Source organism: Pseudocercospora fijiensis (genome assembly GCF_000340215.1).
Source record: "Pseudocercospora fijiensis CIRAD86 unplaced genomic scaffold MYCFIscaffold_7, whole genome shotgun sequence".
In the NCBI taxonomy this organism is placed as follows: domain Eukaryota; kingdom Fungi; phylum Ascomycota; class Dothideomycetes; order Mycosphaerellales; family Mycosphaerellaceae; genus Pseudocercospora; species Pseudocercospora fijiensis.
In genome coordinates, this window is record NW_006921538.1 from 2,359,288 (window position 1) to 2,374,306 (window position 15,019).

The 15,019-nt window shown below is 45.2% G+C and overlaps 3 protein-coding genes across 3 annotated transcripts; all 3 read right to left on the minus strand.

The window, feature by feature from the left end:
- Positions 1–5,229: 5,229 nt before the first annotated feature.
- MYCFIDRAFT_31325 (uncharacterized protein) lies at positions 5,230–5,995 on the minus strand (the record flags this gene model as incomplete). The annotated part of the gene is made up of 2 exons (XM_007930585.1): positions 5,230–5,447; positions 5,521–5,995. The coding sequence occupies 2 exons, from the start codon at positions 5,993–5,995 to the stop codon at positions 5,230–5,232; spliced, it is 693 nt and encodes a 230-aa protein (XP_007928776.1).
- A 567-nt stretch (positions 5,996–6,562) lies between these two features.
- MYCFIDRAFT_189879 (uncharacterized protein) lies at positions 6,563–8,980 on the minus strand (the record flags this gene model as incomplete). Its single annotated transcript, XM_007931080.1, has 2 exons — positions 6,563–8,811; positions 8,869–8,980. 2 exons carry the CDS (start codon positions 8,978–8,980, stop codon positions 6,563–6,565), a joined length of 2,361 nt encoding a protein of 786 aa, XP_007929271.1.
- Positions 8,981–9,382: 402 nt separating this feature from the next.
- MYCFIDRAFT_189880 (uncharacterized protein) lies at positions 9,383–10,634 on the minus strand (the record flags this gene model as incomplete). The annotated part of the gene is made up of 3 exons (XM_007931081.1): positions 9,383–9,648; positions 9,705–10,499; positions 10,559–10,634. The coding sequence occupies 3 exons, from the start codon at positions 10,632–10,634 to the stop codon at positions 9,383–9,385; spliced, it is 1,137 nt and encodes a 378-aa protein (XP_007929272.1).
- Between the last annotated feature and the right edge of the window lie 4,385 nt (positions 10,635–15,019).

A 15,019-nucleotide genomic window follows, 5' to 3' on the forward strand; every position in this document is an offset into this window, starting at 1 on the left:
AAGGCCTCTAGTAAGTCTTCTAAAGAGTTTAAAGACCGCTAAGATAAATAGGACTCTAAAGATCAAACAGCGCGTACCTAGATCTTTGCTAATTATATTAGTAATATTTAACAATTACTGCTTAGTCTATCTACATCCTAGGAAGTATAGGACTTCCTTAAGAAGAAATATACTAGTAAAGGTAGGTCTACTAAATTCATGCTCTACTAGGAATATATTACCCTTCGGTATAATAGCAAGGACATTAAGAAGTTCTATAATAAGTACAAGAAGAAGCTTAGTGCCTTAAAGGATACTAAATTAGCTATTAGCTAATACTAGGCTGTCTATATGTTTATTATATAGATCTCTCTATTCTACGAGGCTTTCGTATAGATGCGCCGTAAGCAAATGCGCGCCTCGGAATACACTATTAATAACAGTACCCTTAACAACATTATTAGCGCGTTACTTAATAAGAATGTAGCTTAATTGAACTAGGCCTAATACAACGGCTTCTTTGGCCTTTAGCGCTAACTACAACAATAAGGTAGTAATAGCAATAACAACGGTCGAGGTAACTCGAACCGTAGCGGTCGTAGTAGCCGCGGAAACAACAATAGTCGTAGTCGTAGTGGAAACAACTAGAATAGTTAGAATCGTAAGAAGTGCTTATACTGCTAAGGCGCTTACCTATCCGATCGGTGCTATACTAAATACCCTTACCTAAAGGAAGAAGACCGTCTTCGTCGCGAGAAGCAGAAGGCTAAGAAGAAGCAATAACAGGCGTTAACTGCTTAGTAGCAATAGCAACTACTATCTAGTTAGAATAGTACTTAGGGCCTATATACGGCTAATGCTACCCCGGGGGTGTTATTAGACCTAAACCACAATTACGCCTTTACTATAAACACTATAGTTACTATTAGCGACTAGGTTTCTACGGCTCTTACTGCTAGCACTCGTACTACTAATTAGGTTGTCGACTTAGGTACTAGCATATATATAGTTAACGACCCTTTATTACTTATTAAATATAAAGGCTGTTACATTCCTGTCCGGTTTAGTAGCAACACGAAGCACGCTACGATAGTTGGTATAGCTTAGACTGAGGTTGTTAATAAGCGTAGTGTAAGCAACATAAAGTTGTCCGATACACTATATATGCTAGGTCTAGTAGCTAACCTCCTGTCTACTAAGAAGCTTGCCGATAAGGGCTGTTTCTATCGGAATAACAAGCGCGTGCTGTTTACTATTATTAACGGCTCGGAAGTTACTATTGCTTAGACATACCGTAAGAATAGTCTTCCCTACCTCTATATACCAACCTCTAGTCTAGATAGTAAGGTAGTTGCCCTTATATTAAAGAAGGGGGTGCCTAAGAAGGGGGTGCCTACAGGCACTATAGATAAATAGCATCTGCGATATAGCTATATTTATTACCGCAAGCTACTAAGGATGGAATCTGAGGGTCAAATTGTTATTACTAGTACTAAGAAGGACTTCCGCAACTGTATTGCCTATCGCATAGCTATGTTATACAAGGAATACAATCGGCTGCTACGCGTACGACTATCTACGATCTATTACATTGTCTATGTAGATGTAGTTACTATTACTAATCCTAGTCTATTATAGGAGCGCTATTTCACACTGTTTATATGCGCCAAGTTAGGCTATCGACACGAATATGCTAGCACGCTTAAGTTAGGGGCTATAGTAGCTATTAAGGACTATCGTATATATGTCCGTACATAGACTAGCTATTCGATCCCAATCTACCGCCTCGATAGAGGGGGTGAATACAGCGGAAATCAGCTATTAAGCTAGGCCCGTAATTAGGGCATTGTACTGCAGGTTACAGCTCCTTATTCTTCTACTTAGAATAGCCTTACTAAGGTCAGCAATTACATCGTATACACGACTGCGAGAAAGATAATGCTGCAGGCTAACCTTCCTAAGTTCCTATAGCTATATGCTATTGCCTCCGCTATACAGGTCCTTAATATTACGCTAACCGCTAACGGAGGAAGCCTATATACTATTGTCGCTAAGGAGCTTAATTAGTTACGAACACAGCCGCGTCTTTAGCACCTTCGAGCCTATAGCTATACTGCTATTGTCTACGACTATAGTATAGCTCGTAGCAAGAAGTTTGACGCTCGTAGAAAGCTTAGCAAACTAGTTAGTTATACGAAGGGCTTAGTAGACTCTAGCAAATACATAATCTACTTGTCTAACGAATACAAGGTTGTTGCCTCGAAGGATGTCCAGTTTATTAAGTTAGAAGACGACAAGTTGTCGCTTCTAGAGGATATAAACCTATACGCCAATCCTAATAATCTAGCTAAGAACGAGTTTGTTACACTCGAGTCGGTTATGCCGGCTTTGTTTAATTCTATAAGCAACGAGGCTCCGTCGCCTGCCGAGGCTACTAGTATAGTCTAGCGTCTTCTAGCTTAGCAAGAAGAACAGCCTGTACAAGGACCTATACAGGAAATAGCTAATAAGGTCGCTAATCCATTACTAATCGATAACGACCTTCTAGACGTTCAACCACTAGCTTTAAGTAATAAAGATAGCTTTTAGTTAGCCGAGGAAGAGCTAGTATATAATCTAAACGCTAAGAAGGGCGAGCTAGGCTAGTTGCCTGAGTTTAAGCGACCAGCTGAAGCTGTTAGTAATCGTTCTACGCGCAAGATACGGAGCAACAAGTCGGCTCGTAACCTATTGCGTAGCTATCTAGCTAATTGTAGTATTAAGCGGTCGACTCGACGCATAATAGCTAATATACCGATAGCCTATATAAAGGGCTTTATAGCTTCCTACTACATTGCTAAACAGCCTAATAAGCCTAAGGACACTATTCCTATTCCAAAGAGCTACAAGGAGGCGACTTAGTCGCTATACTAGCTATAATAGAAGGAGGCCTATAAGGCTAAATACAAGTTACTAATCGACAACTATATATAGGTATATATATCTCGGTTAGAGGTGCTAGAAGGCAGGAAGGTTGTTCGTAGTCGATAGGTCTTTACTATTAAGCGTGACGCTAATAGCAAGGTAAGCCGGTTTAAGGCTTAATAGGTCGTCCGTAGCTTTATATAGGTTAAAGGATAGGACTATAATAAGACCTATACGGCTGTAGCTAAGCCGTCTACGCTACGAGCGCTGTTTGCACTAATCGCTTATTACGACCTAGAGGCTAAGCAGTATAATATTCTAACGGCCTTCCTTAATACGCTTATCGGTAATAAGTATAAGATCTACGTCGAACAGCTATACGGTTTTAAGGACCGTAGTAGAAAGGGCATAGTTTGCCTATTACTAAAGGCACTATATAGTCTGAAACAGTCGCTAATGCTATAGTACGAAGAGCTTCGAAAGTACCTAAAGAGCCTAGACTTTGTGCTAATAATAGCTAATATGTGTATGTTTAAACACGTTATTAGCGGCTCTATTGTTGTTATCTATATCGACGATATAATTATTATCGCTTATACTCTGTTAGCACTAGAGGCAGTAGCTTAGTTGCTAAAGGACCGTTTTAATATGCGAGAACTAGGCGACCTATACTACTATCTCGGTATGCGGATCATCCGTAACCGCGGTTAGCGCACTATTCACGTCGTTTAAGATGCCTATTTGAATAGGCTTAGTAAGAAATATAGTATGCGTAGCCGTATCGGTCTAGCTACTCTAATAGCGCCTCGCTATATTAAGACGTCTATTTAACGCGCACCTAAGGGCTATATAGCTAGTGCCGCCTTTAAGACTTAGTATTAAGAAGGTGTTAGTAAGGCACTGTAGCTAGCTATAATTGCGCGACCTAATGCTTGCTATACTATAGGCCTATTGTTACGATTTATCTCTAACCCTACTAAAGAGCATTATGCCGCACTCCTTTAGCTGATTAAGTACCTAGTTAGTACCCTTAGTCGTAGCATGCGCTTCTAAGGCACACAAAACGATAAGCTCAATTTTGCTAGATACTATAATGCCTTATAGGCTAACGATCTAGTTACCCGCCGCTCTATAGGCGGCTTCTACTTTACTATTGCAGGCGGACCTCTATTATATAAGTCCGGCCGCTAGACACTCGTCACACTGTTATTAACTGAAGCTAAGTATATTTAACTTACTATAGGGGCTAAGGAAGCAGTTGCCTTAGCTCGCTTATTAAAGGAAATTGGCTATAAGGGCTATATTCTTCTAGTTACGCTCTATAAGGACAATTAGTCCGCTATTGCTATTACTAAGTCGACTAGCATTGATAGCCGTACGAAGCATATAGATGCTCGTGTTTACTATATTCGAGAGAAGATTGCTAATAGTACTATTATCGTCTAATAGGTTAGTATATATAATTAGATAGCCGATAGCTTTACTAAGCCGCTTAACAAGATCAAGCACGGCCGCTTTGTTAAACAACTGAACCTAGTAGATTGCAAGGCCGCTATTAAGAGCGCTATAAAGCTAGCTGCTAAGTACTAAGAAGAAAGAGCCTTTGTTTGCTTTGTCTGTTTAACCTGAGAGTGGTCTAGTTTGTTCACCTATTTCTGCTTACCTAATACCCCTGTTTGCTTCGCCAACTAAATAGCTATTGTGTTTGGTTTGCTTCATTCTATGGCGATATGCACGTGCTGAGGGGGTGACTTGGAGTGTGTGTCCAGGTGTCAGGGTCCATTACGTGCCTGATGCCTAAGGCTGCAACTGCTGCACTTCATCTTCGGACTTCCAGATAGATTAGTCCTTCTTCCTAATTACATCAGTTACATCAAGTGATCCTGGCAGCCCTTTTGCGCGGCGAACGCAGCATCGGCCTATCGAATGTCAGGAGCTATCAACTTGGGCATTATTTCCGTCTCGCTCTATTTACATATCTGCCTTGCTCGTGCGGCGTTGTATGCCCGGCTTCCGATATATAGAGCCACGAGCCCGATTAAGAGTGGAGTCAGCATGCTGTATAACGTTGAGAAGCTGTAGGAAACTGGTAGGGAGCCTCAGCTATCGCTCGAGGTCAGTCAGGAAGTCAGTGTGAGAGGCAGTTGGGCGTCGATTGAAAATACCACTGGGTGTAGAAATGCTGCAGTGGTACTGGTATCTGGCCCAGTTGTTGTCCCATGTTTAATCAAGCTGAGCTGCTGCTAGGTGTGAATATCACCTTTACCTCACCTCACTCTGCTTCCCCAGCTATATGCTGTACCGTACGAACGATCTCTCATTCAGATAATTTTAAATTTGAATGTCTCACAGCTTCTCCTTAACCATAATAAACAAACTCTCAGCCTCAGCATAAACCTTCCCCTCCCCATCCTCCATCGTCCCTTTAACCCAAGCCTTCCTCCCCTCAAACCTACCACACCAACACCTCACCAAAACAATCCCAGGAGTCGACACCGCAGCTTTATACTTGATCGTACTCTGTCCAGTTACAAAAGCCTTCTCCAGAACTTGTAATGCACCTGCTCAAGAAACGTCAGTCAGTCCTCCAGCCCTCAATAAAAGATCAATCACAGAAGTAGAAAATATTAGGCTAACCAAGACTCAATCCCTCATCAAACAACGTAGCAATCGTTCCCCCATGCGCCATTCCGGGATGTCCATCTAATCCACGTCCCATAGAAGCGAGTAAAAGACATTCTTTCTTCCGTTTCCCATCATCAGAGTCCGGAGTTTCGTTTTCTCTACAATCGCGAATCCAGAGGAAAGCTTGACAGGCTCGAAGAGTATCGAGAGTGGCGAGTGTGCGGTTGAAGAGGGAATGGATACTGGAATTCCGGGGTATGGTTCGGGATTGGAAGGGGATTTCTTTGCATGATGGATCGGATAGGATTTTTTTGGATCCATGGATGCTGTTCGAAGTCGTGGAGACATTCTTTGGGCATTTGGGAGGCAAGCCAGGCGCCTTGGTCGGCCATGCTGGAGACGTTTGTGTTGAGTTACGGGGTTGTGCTTTCTTTTGATACTGATTGGTGAACGCGGAAAGTCTATGGTTTCTTTGTACTCCTCGCATGAAGTTCTCGAGAGGTTGGAACGAATGAGAAGAGACTAGAGGAATGTAATTGAGCTCCTCGCAATTCCTTCGCTGTGATTTGTTCATGGTATAGTTGGTGTTTAGCATACGTTCGATCTGATCCGAGGCTGTGGAGGTGAGGCTTCACGTCATGCAGATCTCCCGGCAAAGAGGGAAAAGGGAAGTGGAGCTTGGCGCAACGGAAGGTTTTGCTGCAGTGTCGCGATCAAACGTGATCTTCCTTCTCAAGGGCCTCATTATTTGAGGATATATACAGTGTCGGAATGCCGTACTTGCTATAAAAAAGTTTCAACGTGAGAATCTTCCAAATCACCGTAGCTTCTGTCGATCGATCATCGTTTTACTGATGGACTTCAGGCTTGCTGGTGCCCTGTCAACGGTGAGCTGCTCGAAATGATTTTGCAAGCTCGTCGACCCGTGCGTCATGGACGCCCTCAGGCTGTGTTTCACATTTCATGTGCCTTTGGATAAGCGGTCACTCAATGCATCGCTGACAAGCTGAAGCCTTCGTGATCCGTGATATTTCGATGGGGTCGGCGTACTAGATCAGCCCCATTTGAAGACAATCTGCTTGCCCTTCTTGCCTTTCCGTGTAACATTCTCATCCTCTGGCGGAGGACCTGTTGGACCGCTTCCATTTGCAGCGCCACCGGGAGTCCAGGCATTGGCACCGGTGTAGTTGGAGTCAGCTCTAATGACTCCTCTTCCAGTGTAGCCGGGACTGAAGACTGTGCTGGTTGGCTTCTTCGCTACAGGCAATGCAGGGAACGCATTCGCTCCGCTCAAGTTGGCAGTAGATTGAGCTCTGCTGGGCGCTGGCGAGGCTCGAGCAGATCCAGAGGGTGTGATAGAAAGCGATGTAGGTGTAGATGTAGGTGGATGTGCGGCAAGCCAGCTGGGAGTTGGCGCGAGTGGTGCGGGACCTTTAGGCGCGGGACCACCGTGGCGTGGAGGCAGCGATGGGAATTGATTCGCAGAATTTGAGGCTGCAGCCGAATTGTATCGTCTTGCAACTCCGGATCGCGAGCTCTGTGCAGTTGAGCTCTTGAGCTTCAACACACGAGAGCTGCCGAGGCCAGAACCAAGTACGCCGGCAGCTGTAGCATTAGCGCCTGCCGGAGCTGGTAAAGATGGGTAATCTTCGTTGATTGCCTTCCAGTCCGACCAAGCCTTGAGGAGGCCTTCTCGCTTTGCGGGTATCTCGAAGATGTCAGCAAGTTCTTTGATGAGCTTGCCTAATTGATCTGATGCTGTGTCGAAGAGAGCGAAGAAAGCATCGATCAAGTCTCCAGCACTGATTGCGCCTTTCGTGTAAGATGATATTCGTTCGCGGAACTCATCGAGTTTGACCTTATCGTTGCGCAGGAGATTCGAGGCTCGCTCAGTAACAGCGTTATGTCGTAGCTGTCTTGCTTGATCTGCTGGCGTCAAGGCGGGGGCAGGCCTAGGCGATTGCGGTGCAGTAGGCGGTGCTACAGGCTGGGCGTTTGCAGGCCTGGGACTCGGTGCTGGACGCTGCACCTGCGCTGGAGTAGGGTCCGGCTGCGATAGCGAGCCACCAAAGGATCTTGCAGTCACAGATTGGGCAGAATGGATTTCACGCTCTCGCTGGTGGGCAAGCTCAGCACGACTCATGTGCCCACCAGAAGATGCAGGCGTGGGCTCGGCGTTCGGATCGCGACCTCGACCACCTCGTCTCCCGCCCCGTCGTGGTTCCTCGTACTGTGGCCGATAGTTGAATGCGGAAATGTCAACTCGTCGTGCATCACGTCGGGCATCCTTTGACAAACCATTTGGATGATTCTCCAGCTGATGAGCCTTGAGATCCATCTCCGAGTCAAACACCACAAATTTCTTTTCCAAGCATTCAGAATCCAAACACGGATAATGTTCTTTCCCAAAATGCTGCTCCAAGGCTTCGTAATTCAAATAGTACTGTGGGTTGTTTCCTCCCGTACGCCTGTCGCACAAATGACATCTCTCATGTCGGTCTCTGCAATGCGCAAACAGTTCATCGTCGCCGTAGAATCGTTGACGACAGAATCCGCACTCCGGATGTCCCTTGAAACCACTCTGGTTGATGGCACCGGGCTTGTCGTCCCCGAACTTCTCATGTCGCTGCAATTCCTGTTTCGTAAACAGCTCATGCTCGTGTGTGAAGACTTTCTTGTTTCGCGTGCATAGGTCGCACATCCATTTCGAGTGCACACTTCTTACATGCCGGTGCAGGTCGGGCCAGCCCAAGCAAGCGCTATCGCAGTCATCCTCGGGACAGTTGTACCGAAGCAGAATGACAGTATCCTCGAAGATCTCCGGCTTCTCATAGCATATTCCCAAGTTCTTGTCTTCCCGAAAGAAGTCCTTGCTGGCATCGTAATCCTCATATCTCTTCTCTGGGTCATCGGTAAATATCACAGTCGCGGCCTCGGTTCTGCAATGCGCGCACGCTTTCGTCTTGTACAATGCTCGCAGTCTCAGAGCACAGATGTGGCAGGTGCGGTGGTTACATGGAGCCACACTTTGATGTGCGACTGAAGAAGCGCAGATGAAGCAGACCTCGGCCTCAACATCATCCCCAGCAACATCCGCACCCTCATTCTTCTCGCCTTGTTGGGTATTCTTTTCCTCGGCGTCTTTGGTCAGGCGAGCACCAAAGACGCCGTTTCCGCCGGGCTGGGGTGGTGGCTGTAGCGCGGCTGAGTCCTGCTGCGAGTTGCTGGCCGCTCTGTCTCGATTTCCTCTTCCGCCGCGTCCTCCTCTGCCACGACCTCGAACTCGACCTCCACGACCTCTGCCTGTATCGACAGCGGTCCTATCTTCGCCTCGGTCATTTGAGATTCCCGGATAGCCGCCTCGTTCACCACTTCTCTGCCCTCTCCCTCTCCCTCTACCTCGATGTCCGCCTCTGGGCTGATTTTCTCCCGCGCCGTCTGCGGTTGGAGCTGTCGATGTTGCTGTCGCCATGTCTAGTGGAGAAGTTCAGGTCTTGGCTCTTGAAGCGGTGGTCGAGCTTGATGGTCTGTTGTATGCGCAGCACGGAACTCGAACAACAGCAAAATCTCGTGTATGATGTCGCGGCTCGTGCAAATAATTCAATGCATGTGAACAGAGTGACGGGGTCTTGGAACTTTAATAGTGCCCCGCAAAGTTTGTCAGCCTGGGGCGTGTGCCTGAGGCGCCTAAAATATGGGCGGTGCTTCACTCCTGGACACCGCTTGGGCTTCCTCTTCTCACAACCCGAAATGACTTGGGTGAATCGACATGGTATTACGCAGTCAGTGCTCATGACGCCGCGAAGGGATTGATGCTGGGGAGCATTTCGTGGGTATTCAGCTTGGTGCTCACTCGCGATGTCAGGGTTGTCGACTATCCAGCCACTTCTGCACGTCGTTGACCAAACAGCTCGCTGTTGTCGATGGGGTCCACGTCGGTGCCATCCCAACCAGGCATGCGACGTCTATTCATCTCGTTGGTAAGCCAGGTCACATGGTCGATACGCCCCTCTCGGTATTGCTGCCACCATTTCAAGCACTCATCCCAGGGCACATTTTTCTCGCTCGCTGCGGCGACCAGAAGAGCTAAGGACTCGACGTCTTCGAAGCCTTTGTTGATACCTTGGCCCGCAGCAGGTGCTGTAAGTCATAATGTCAGGAGAAGAGCAGTAGATCCATGCAGATTGGTGACTTACGGATTGCATGATCAGCATCTCCCAGCATGACGACCTTCCCAGCTTCAGACCTCCAACTCGGGAGCTTTGGCACTGAGTAGAAAGGCCACACGAATATCTTCTCCGGATCTACTGCATCGAGCGCATTCTGGACACTGGAGTTCCACTTTCCATAATCCTGTCTCATCAAACTGTACAAGTGCTCCTTGTCGTTCACAAGCGCAACCCATCCAGCTCTATCTCTCTCATGCGTGACCTGCTGGGTGGCGAGCAGCAATTCTTCGCCGTGCGCACCTTGAGGAGCCAAGATGAATGCACCGCTTTCGTGATGGATGGATGATGGCAAGTCGTATGGCTCAAAAGGAAACTTCACTGCAGATGTCGGGACTGCAGTAATTATCGATAAGACGTTGGAAAACACAGTCTCCACGTCCGGACAAAGATGGCGTCGAACTGTGCTATGTATGCCATCGGCACCGACCAACAAATCTGCTCGGTGTTCCTGGCCATCGACACAAGCAAATTGTACACCAGAATCATCCTCGCTGATGATACGGGCTAACTTCTTTCCATACTGAATTTGCACGCCGGCTTCCTGCGCCATTAGTCGCAATTCATCGAGTAGGACTTTCCGATATATCCGCATCGCATCGTATTCGTATCGTTTGGCATTTCCCATTTCGTATTCGCCGACAACTATATGGTCATTAGATCGGAAGTAGCCATATGAGAAGGAGTAGCTGTTGTCCTCGATTCGATCATATACGCCTATGTGATCGAGAGATCGCAGTCCGTTTGGAGACAGCATAATTGCTCCTGGTGTATTTGATCCATATTCGGAACGGAACGGGTCTCGTAGATGGTGGCTTTGATACCGCTGCGTTGCAGAGCGATGGCCAGAGTCAAGCCACAGAGACCGGCACCAATAATCGCAACTTCCTCGAATGCCATTGTTCCGTTCAATATCCAAATTGTAAGATCAGCTCGAAATTCGAGATCAGTAGTCTTCTTCCAAGTTGGCCTTGAAAGGGCTTAGCAGGTCTTGGCTTGATAACTGGAGCTTGAGCCGGCTGACCTTCGAGCAATAAGATTGTTTTTATTTCAGCAGCTAACTATATAGCAGCTAGCTACCACCTTATCTGCTATTTATCAACTGCTATAGAGGAGATACCCGGCACCGGTAGCTCGTTAAGAGAGTCGAACCCTTCTACTATCGCTCCCCTATATACTATCTTCCGTCGATAGTAATTAGTACCGTACCTACTCAATTCAAGGGAAGAGCGTACGAGGACTGGAATACTACGCTACTTTAATCCTATATAATCCTTTCCAAATCCAATAATACTAAAGCCTAGAAGGGCCCTCTAGTAATATATACCTACTAAAGGATCCGAGGCTCCCGTCGGATCCTAACCTGCTTCGGTTCCTACCCCTAGAGTTACTTAAAGGTCCTCGCGTTATACTTCTTTCCTGTATACTTATTAGTTAAGCAGGCTATCCGATTAACGTAGACCTGTTTCCTAATTAATATCCTAAAAAACTTAACTGCCGTATCGATACGCTAATAGTTAACCGGCTTAGTAAAGGAGTATAATAGGTAACACTTCTATAAACCCTATACTAGAGCCTAGCTTAGTACGAGCTAGCGCCTTTTATCTAATCTACGGAGGTTTAGTAAAAAGGCGGTTAAGACTACTAGCCCGTCTAACGTCCTTACCTCTAGAACTTAAACCGAGGAGACTCTATACTATATTAAGTAGAACTCCTCTTAAACCGCCTTAGAGACCTTACAGTCTAGCTAAATATAGTTTAGGGAGAGATCCCTCCCGTCTACCGGGCATATCTGCTATACCGGTTCGATTTAGGTAAGCTAAGAGCCCGATTAGACCTTTCTATATACGATCCGCTAGAGCAGGTTACCTACCTTTAGCGTGCCGTATAGGAGGCGGAGTGATTTCTAGAGGTCCTCTAGGTCTATTTTATATCCCGTTATTAACTTATATGCCTAGAGATACCTCTAGGTTAGCCTATTAAAGCTATATCCCTTTAGGCGCCTCGTAACGAAAGTCCTATACGCCGTAGCGAAGCCGAATTTGCTAAGCTTAGCCGGGTCGCTATAGGTTCTAAACTTGTATTTATAACGAGGCCGAGATCTCTAAGGTCTATCCCTCTTATTAAGTAGGGCCCGCCAATCCGTCGGTAGGGCTTTAATTAAGCCCCTAATAGCCTTACGGGCCCTATTAATGTTACTTCTACTAACAATTATAGCAGGAATATTAGGGGCTCTTTTATTAGGGTCCTATACGTCCCCTAATAGCCGAGCCCCTACATTCTAGAGTAGCTTCTATCCCTTGCTATTCTACCGCCTTGCCCCCGCCCCTAGTCCCGGAGAGATTAGGGGGTAGTAGAACAATGCGGTAGATAGTATATTATTACGAGTCTTCGGCGGGTCTATTATAATAATACAGTCCTCCTTAGTAAAGTTATAGAGTGAACTCTACCTTCTCTAAAAGTAACCTACCGAACCTAGAACCGCCTAAACTCGCGAAGAGAAGGCCTAGATCTAGGGGTTAGTAACTGTATTATTAATAGACTAGGTACTAGCGCATCCCACTAATACCTCGTTCGCTAGAGAGGCCTATACTAGACTAGGTCTAGTAGTGGCTCGTATTATAGTAGCAGTAACACTACTATTAATAATAGAGTTAATATCTATATAGCCTAAGCCGCCTTCCTTTCTCGCGTAGTAGGCTTTTAGGTTAGTAATCGTGTGTCTCCGGCTATCCTATACTAGGCGATAGTACTCCTTTTCTAACGCCTTTCTCGTTAATGTAGGGACTTTAAGGAACCTTATCGCGTATCGGGGCAAGGACATTATTAGGGCATTCGCTACTAACACTCTCCCTTTCAAAGATAGGTAATATTTTAACTATTAGGAGGCTACCGTTTCGAACTTGTCCTAGATCTTTACCTAGAAGTCCTTTAATTATATATCGATGTCTATCCCTACTAGGATCCCTAAGTGTTTATAGGGGTGCTCCGGAGAGACTACCTAGACACTAGGTAAAGCTAATAGTTAGATATTGCCGATATAGAGGATGTATAATTTATCCTAGTTAACCTTTGCACCTAATACTACGGAGTATATATTAAGCGCTTTTATTAGGGCGTTTGCCTCTAATTAATTACGCAGAACTACCGCCGTATTATCTATATACATTATTAGCTTAATAACCTGTCCCTTCGTAAAGACCCTAGAAATCTCTAGGTCCCTTAGGATAAGTTAGGCCAATCCCTTAATAGCTACGATATAGAGAGGACAACTTATAGGGTTACCTTAGCGTACGCTATAGTAAACCTGAATCGAATCTCTAAGGAAGCCGTTTAAGTAAACCCGAGTACGTGCATTAGAGTACAATAGCTTAATCCACCTAATAAACTAGTCTAGGAAGCCGAGTTTGCTTAATACCGCCTAAAGGAAAGTATAGCTAACTCTGTCGTAGGCTTTCTCCTAATCTAGGAAGAGGATAGCGATAGGCTCTTCATTAATCGGGGGTCTATTACCTCGAGGTCGGTATTGGTCGATTAGGAACTAAACTGTCCTAACATTGTCGTTAATTAAGCGCCCTAGTAAAAAGGCACTTTAATAGGGGCCGATAACATCCTTTAATGCGTATACTATCCTTTGTATAAGAACCTTAGTAAAGATCTTATAATTAACGTTTATTATAGATAGCGGTCGGTAATTCTTTAGCTCCTTAGGAGAGCCCTTTTCCTTATAGAGAAGGGTAAGGATACCGTCTGTCTATCCCTTTAGGAGCTCGTTCCTAACCATTATTTGCTTACTAACCTTAGCGATCCGGTAGGCAATTAGTAGCGGTTCTTGTTCTACTTTCCTATTAGTCCCAATTCGTACGGTACTCGGTTCTGCGCGGATAAGAGCTTTATAATACTTAGCAGGTAAGCTATTAAACCCCGGCAACCTCCCTACGGCCGCTCTTTTAAGCGATGACTAAACCTTATCTATATAGTTAAGGTCGATATAGTCCTCTGCCAATTTCGTACTAATCCTTTTATCTAAATAGTTCAAGATCCTATTGCGGGCCTACCTAGCCGATAGCTTTTTAGTATATAACTCCTTATAAAACTGTCCGGCAATAGCTAAGAGTTCCTTAGGTTTAGTTCGAACTATACCTTTATTGTCTAATAGGCTAGAGATATAGGTGTACGTTATTGCCTTATATAAAGAGAAGAACTACTTAGTAGGCCGCTCTCCTAGTAGCAAGTACTTAGCTAGGGCGTAGTAAGAGTAGTTCTTAAATTGCTACTTAGCGAGGTAACTTTCCTTTACCTCTATAGCCTCGATCCTAAGCTCTAGGTCTCGATCTACTACTTTAGACCTTCGCTTACTTATTAAAGTCGAGCGCTACCTCGTCAAATTCCTAGAGAGCTTGCGTAATCGTTTATACCGCTCCTCTATTATTAGGCGAAGGCAGGCTTAAATGCCCGCTTTATACTTAGGCTATTTACTAATAAGGTCCTTATAGGGTAATAGGACAAGAGCTTAGTAGTAGCTAGCTACTACCTATCTTTTGTCTAGTATTAATAGGTATAACCGCTATCTCCCTAGTCCTCGTTTATTAGATTCAGGCCGTCCAATTTTAATAGATACCGCCTTATAGTCGGAAATCCCGCTATTTAATAGTATTCGCTATTAAGCTATCCTACTAAACTAGTTAGCCTGTACGTAAATACGGTCAATCCTCGATATCCCGGAGGATAGAATAAAATACGTAAATTCAATGCGGTTAGGATAGAGCTCTCTCTATCTATTAATAAAGTTAGTATTATTAGATCGCAGTTTACCTATAAATTGCTTTATAGCTAAGACTACCGAAACCCGACTAGGAGCCCCGCTCCTTCTATTAATGCCTAGGGAGCACTAGTTCCAGTCCCCTCTAACTATGTTACAGTTAATAGGTTCTGCTAACTTACTTAATCTTATCGACGCTTAGTTAAAGTACTTAAGCCTCGGTCTAATGTTCGCTAGGGCGTATATATAGGAGACAGTAAATACGACCTCTTTACAGATTAACCTATAAACTAAAAGCCTCCTATCTAGGTCCGCGTAAAGGGGTAAGCCTTTAGCAAACGCAGTAGTAAAGCTATTAACTAGGATACCTACGCCTCCTCTATCCGCAACCGACGGGTTATTAAGGAAGAGGATACCTAGGAACATTAGCTTATAATATAAAGACATTTTATTACTTAGGCGCGTATCCTAAAGCAATATAATATTAAACTAGCGGCTTCTTATAAACTTATAGACCGTACGG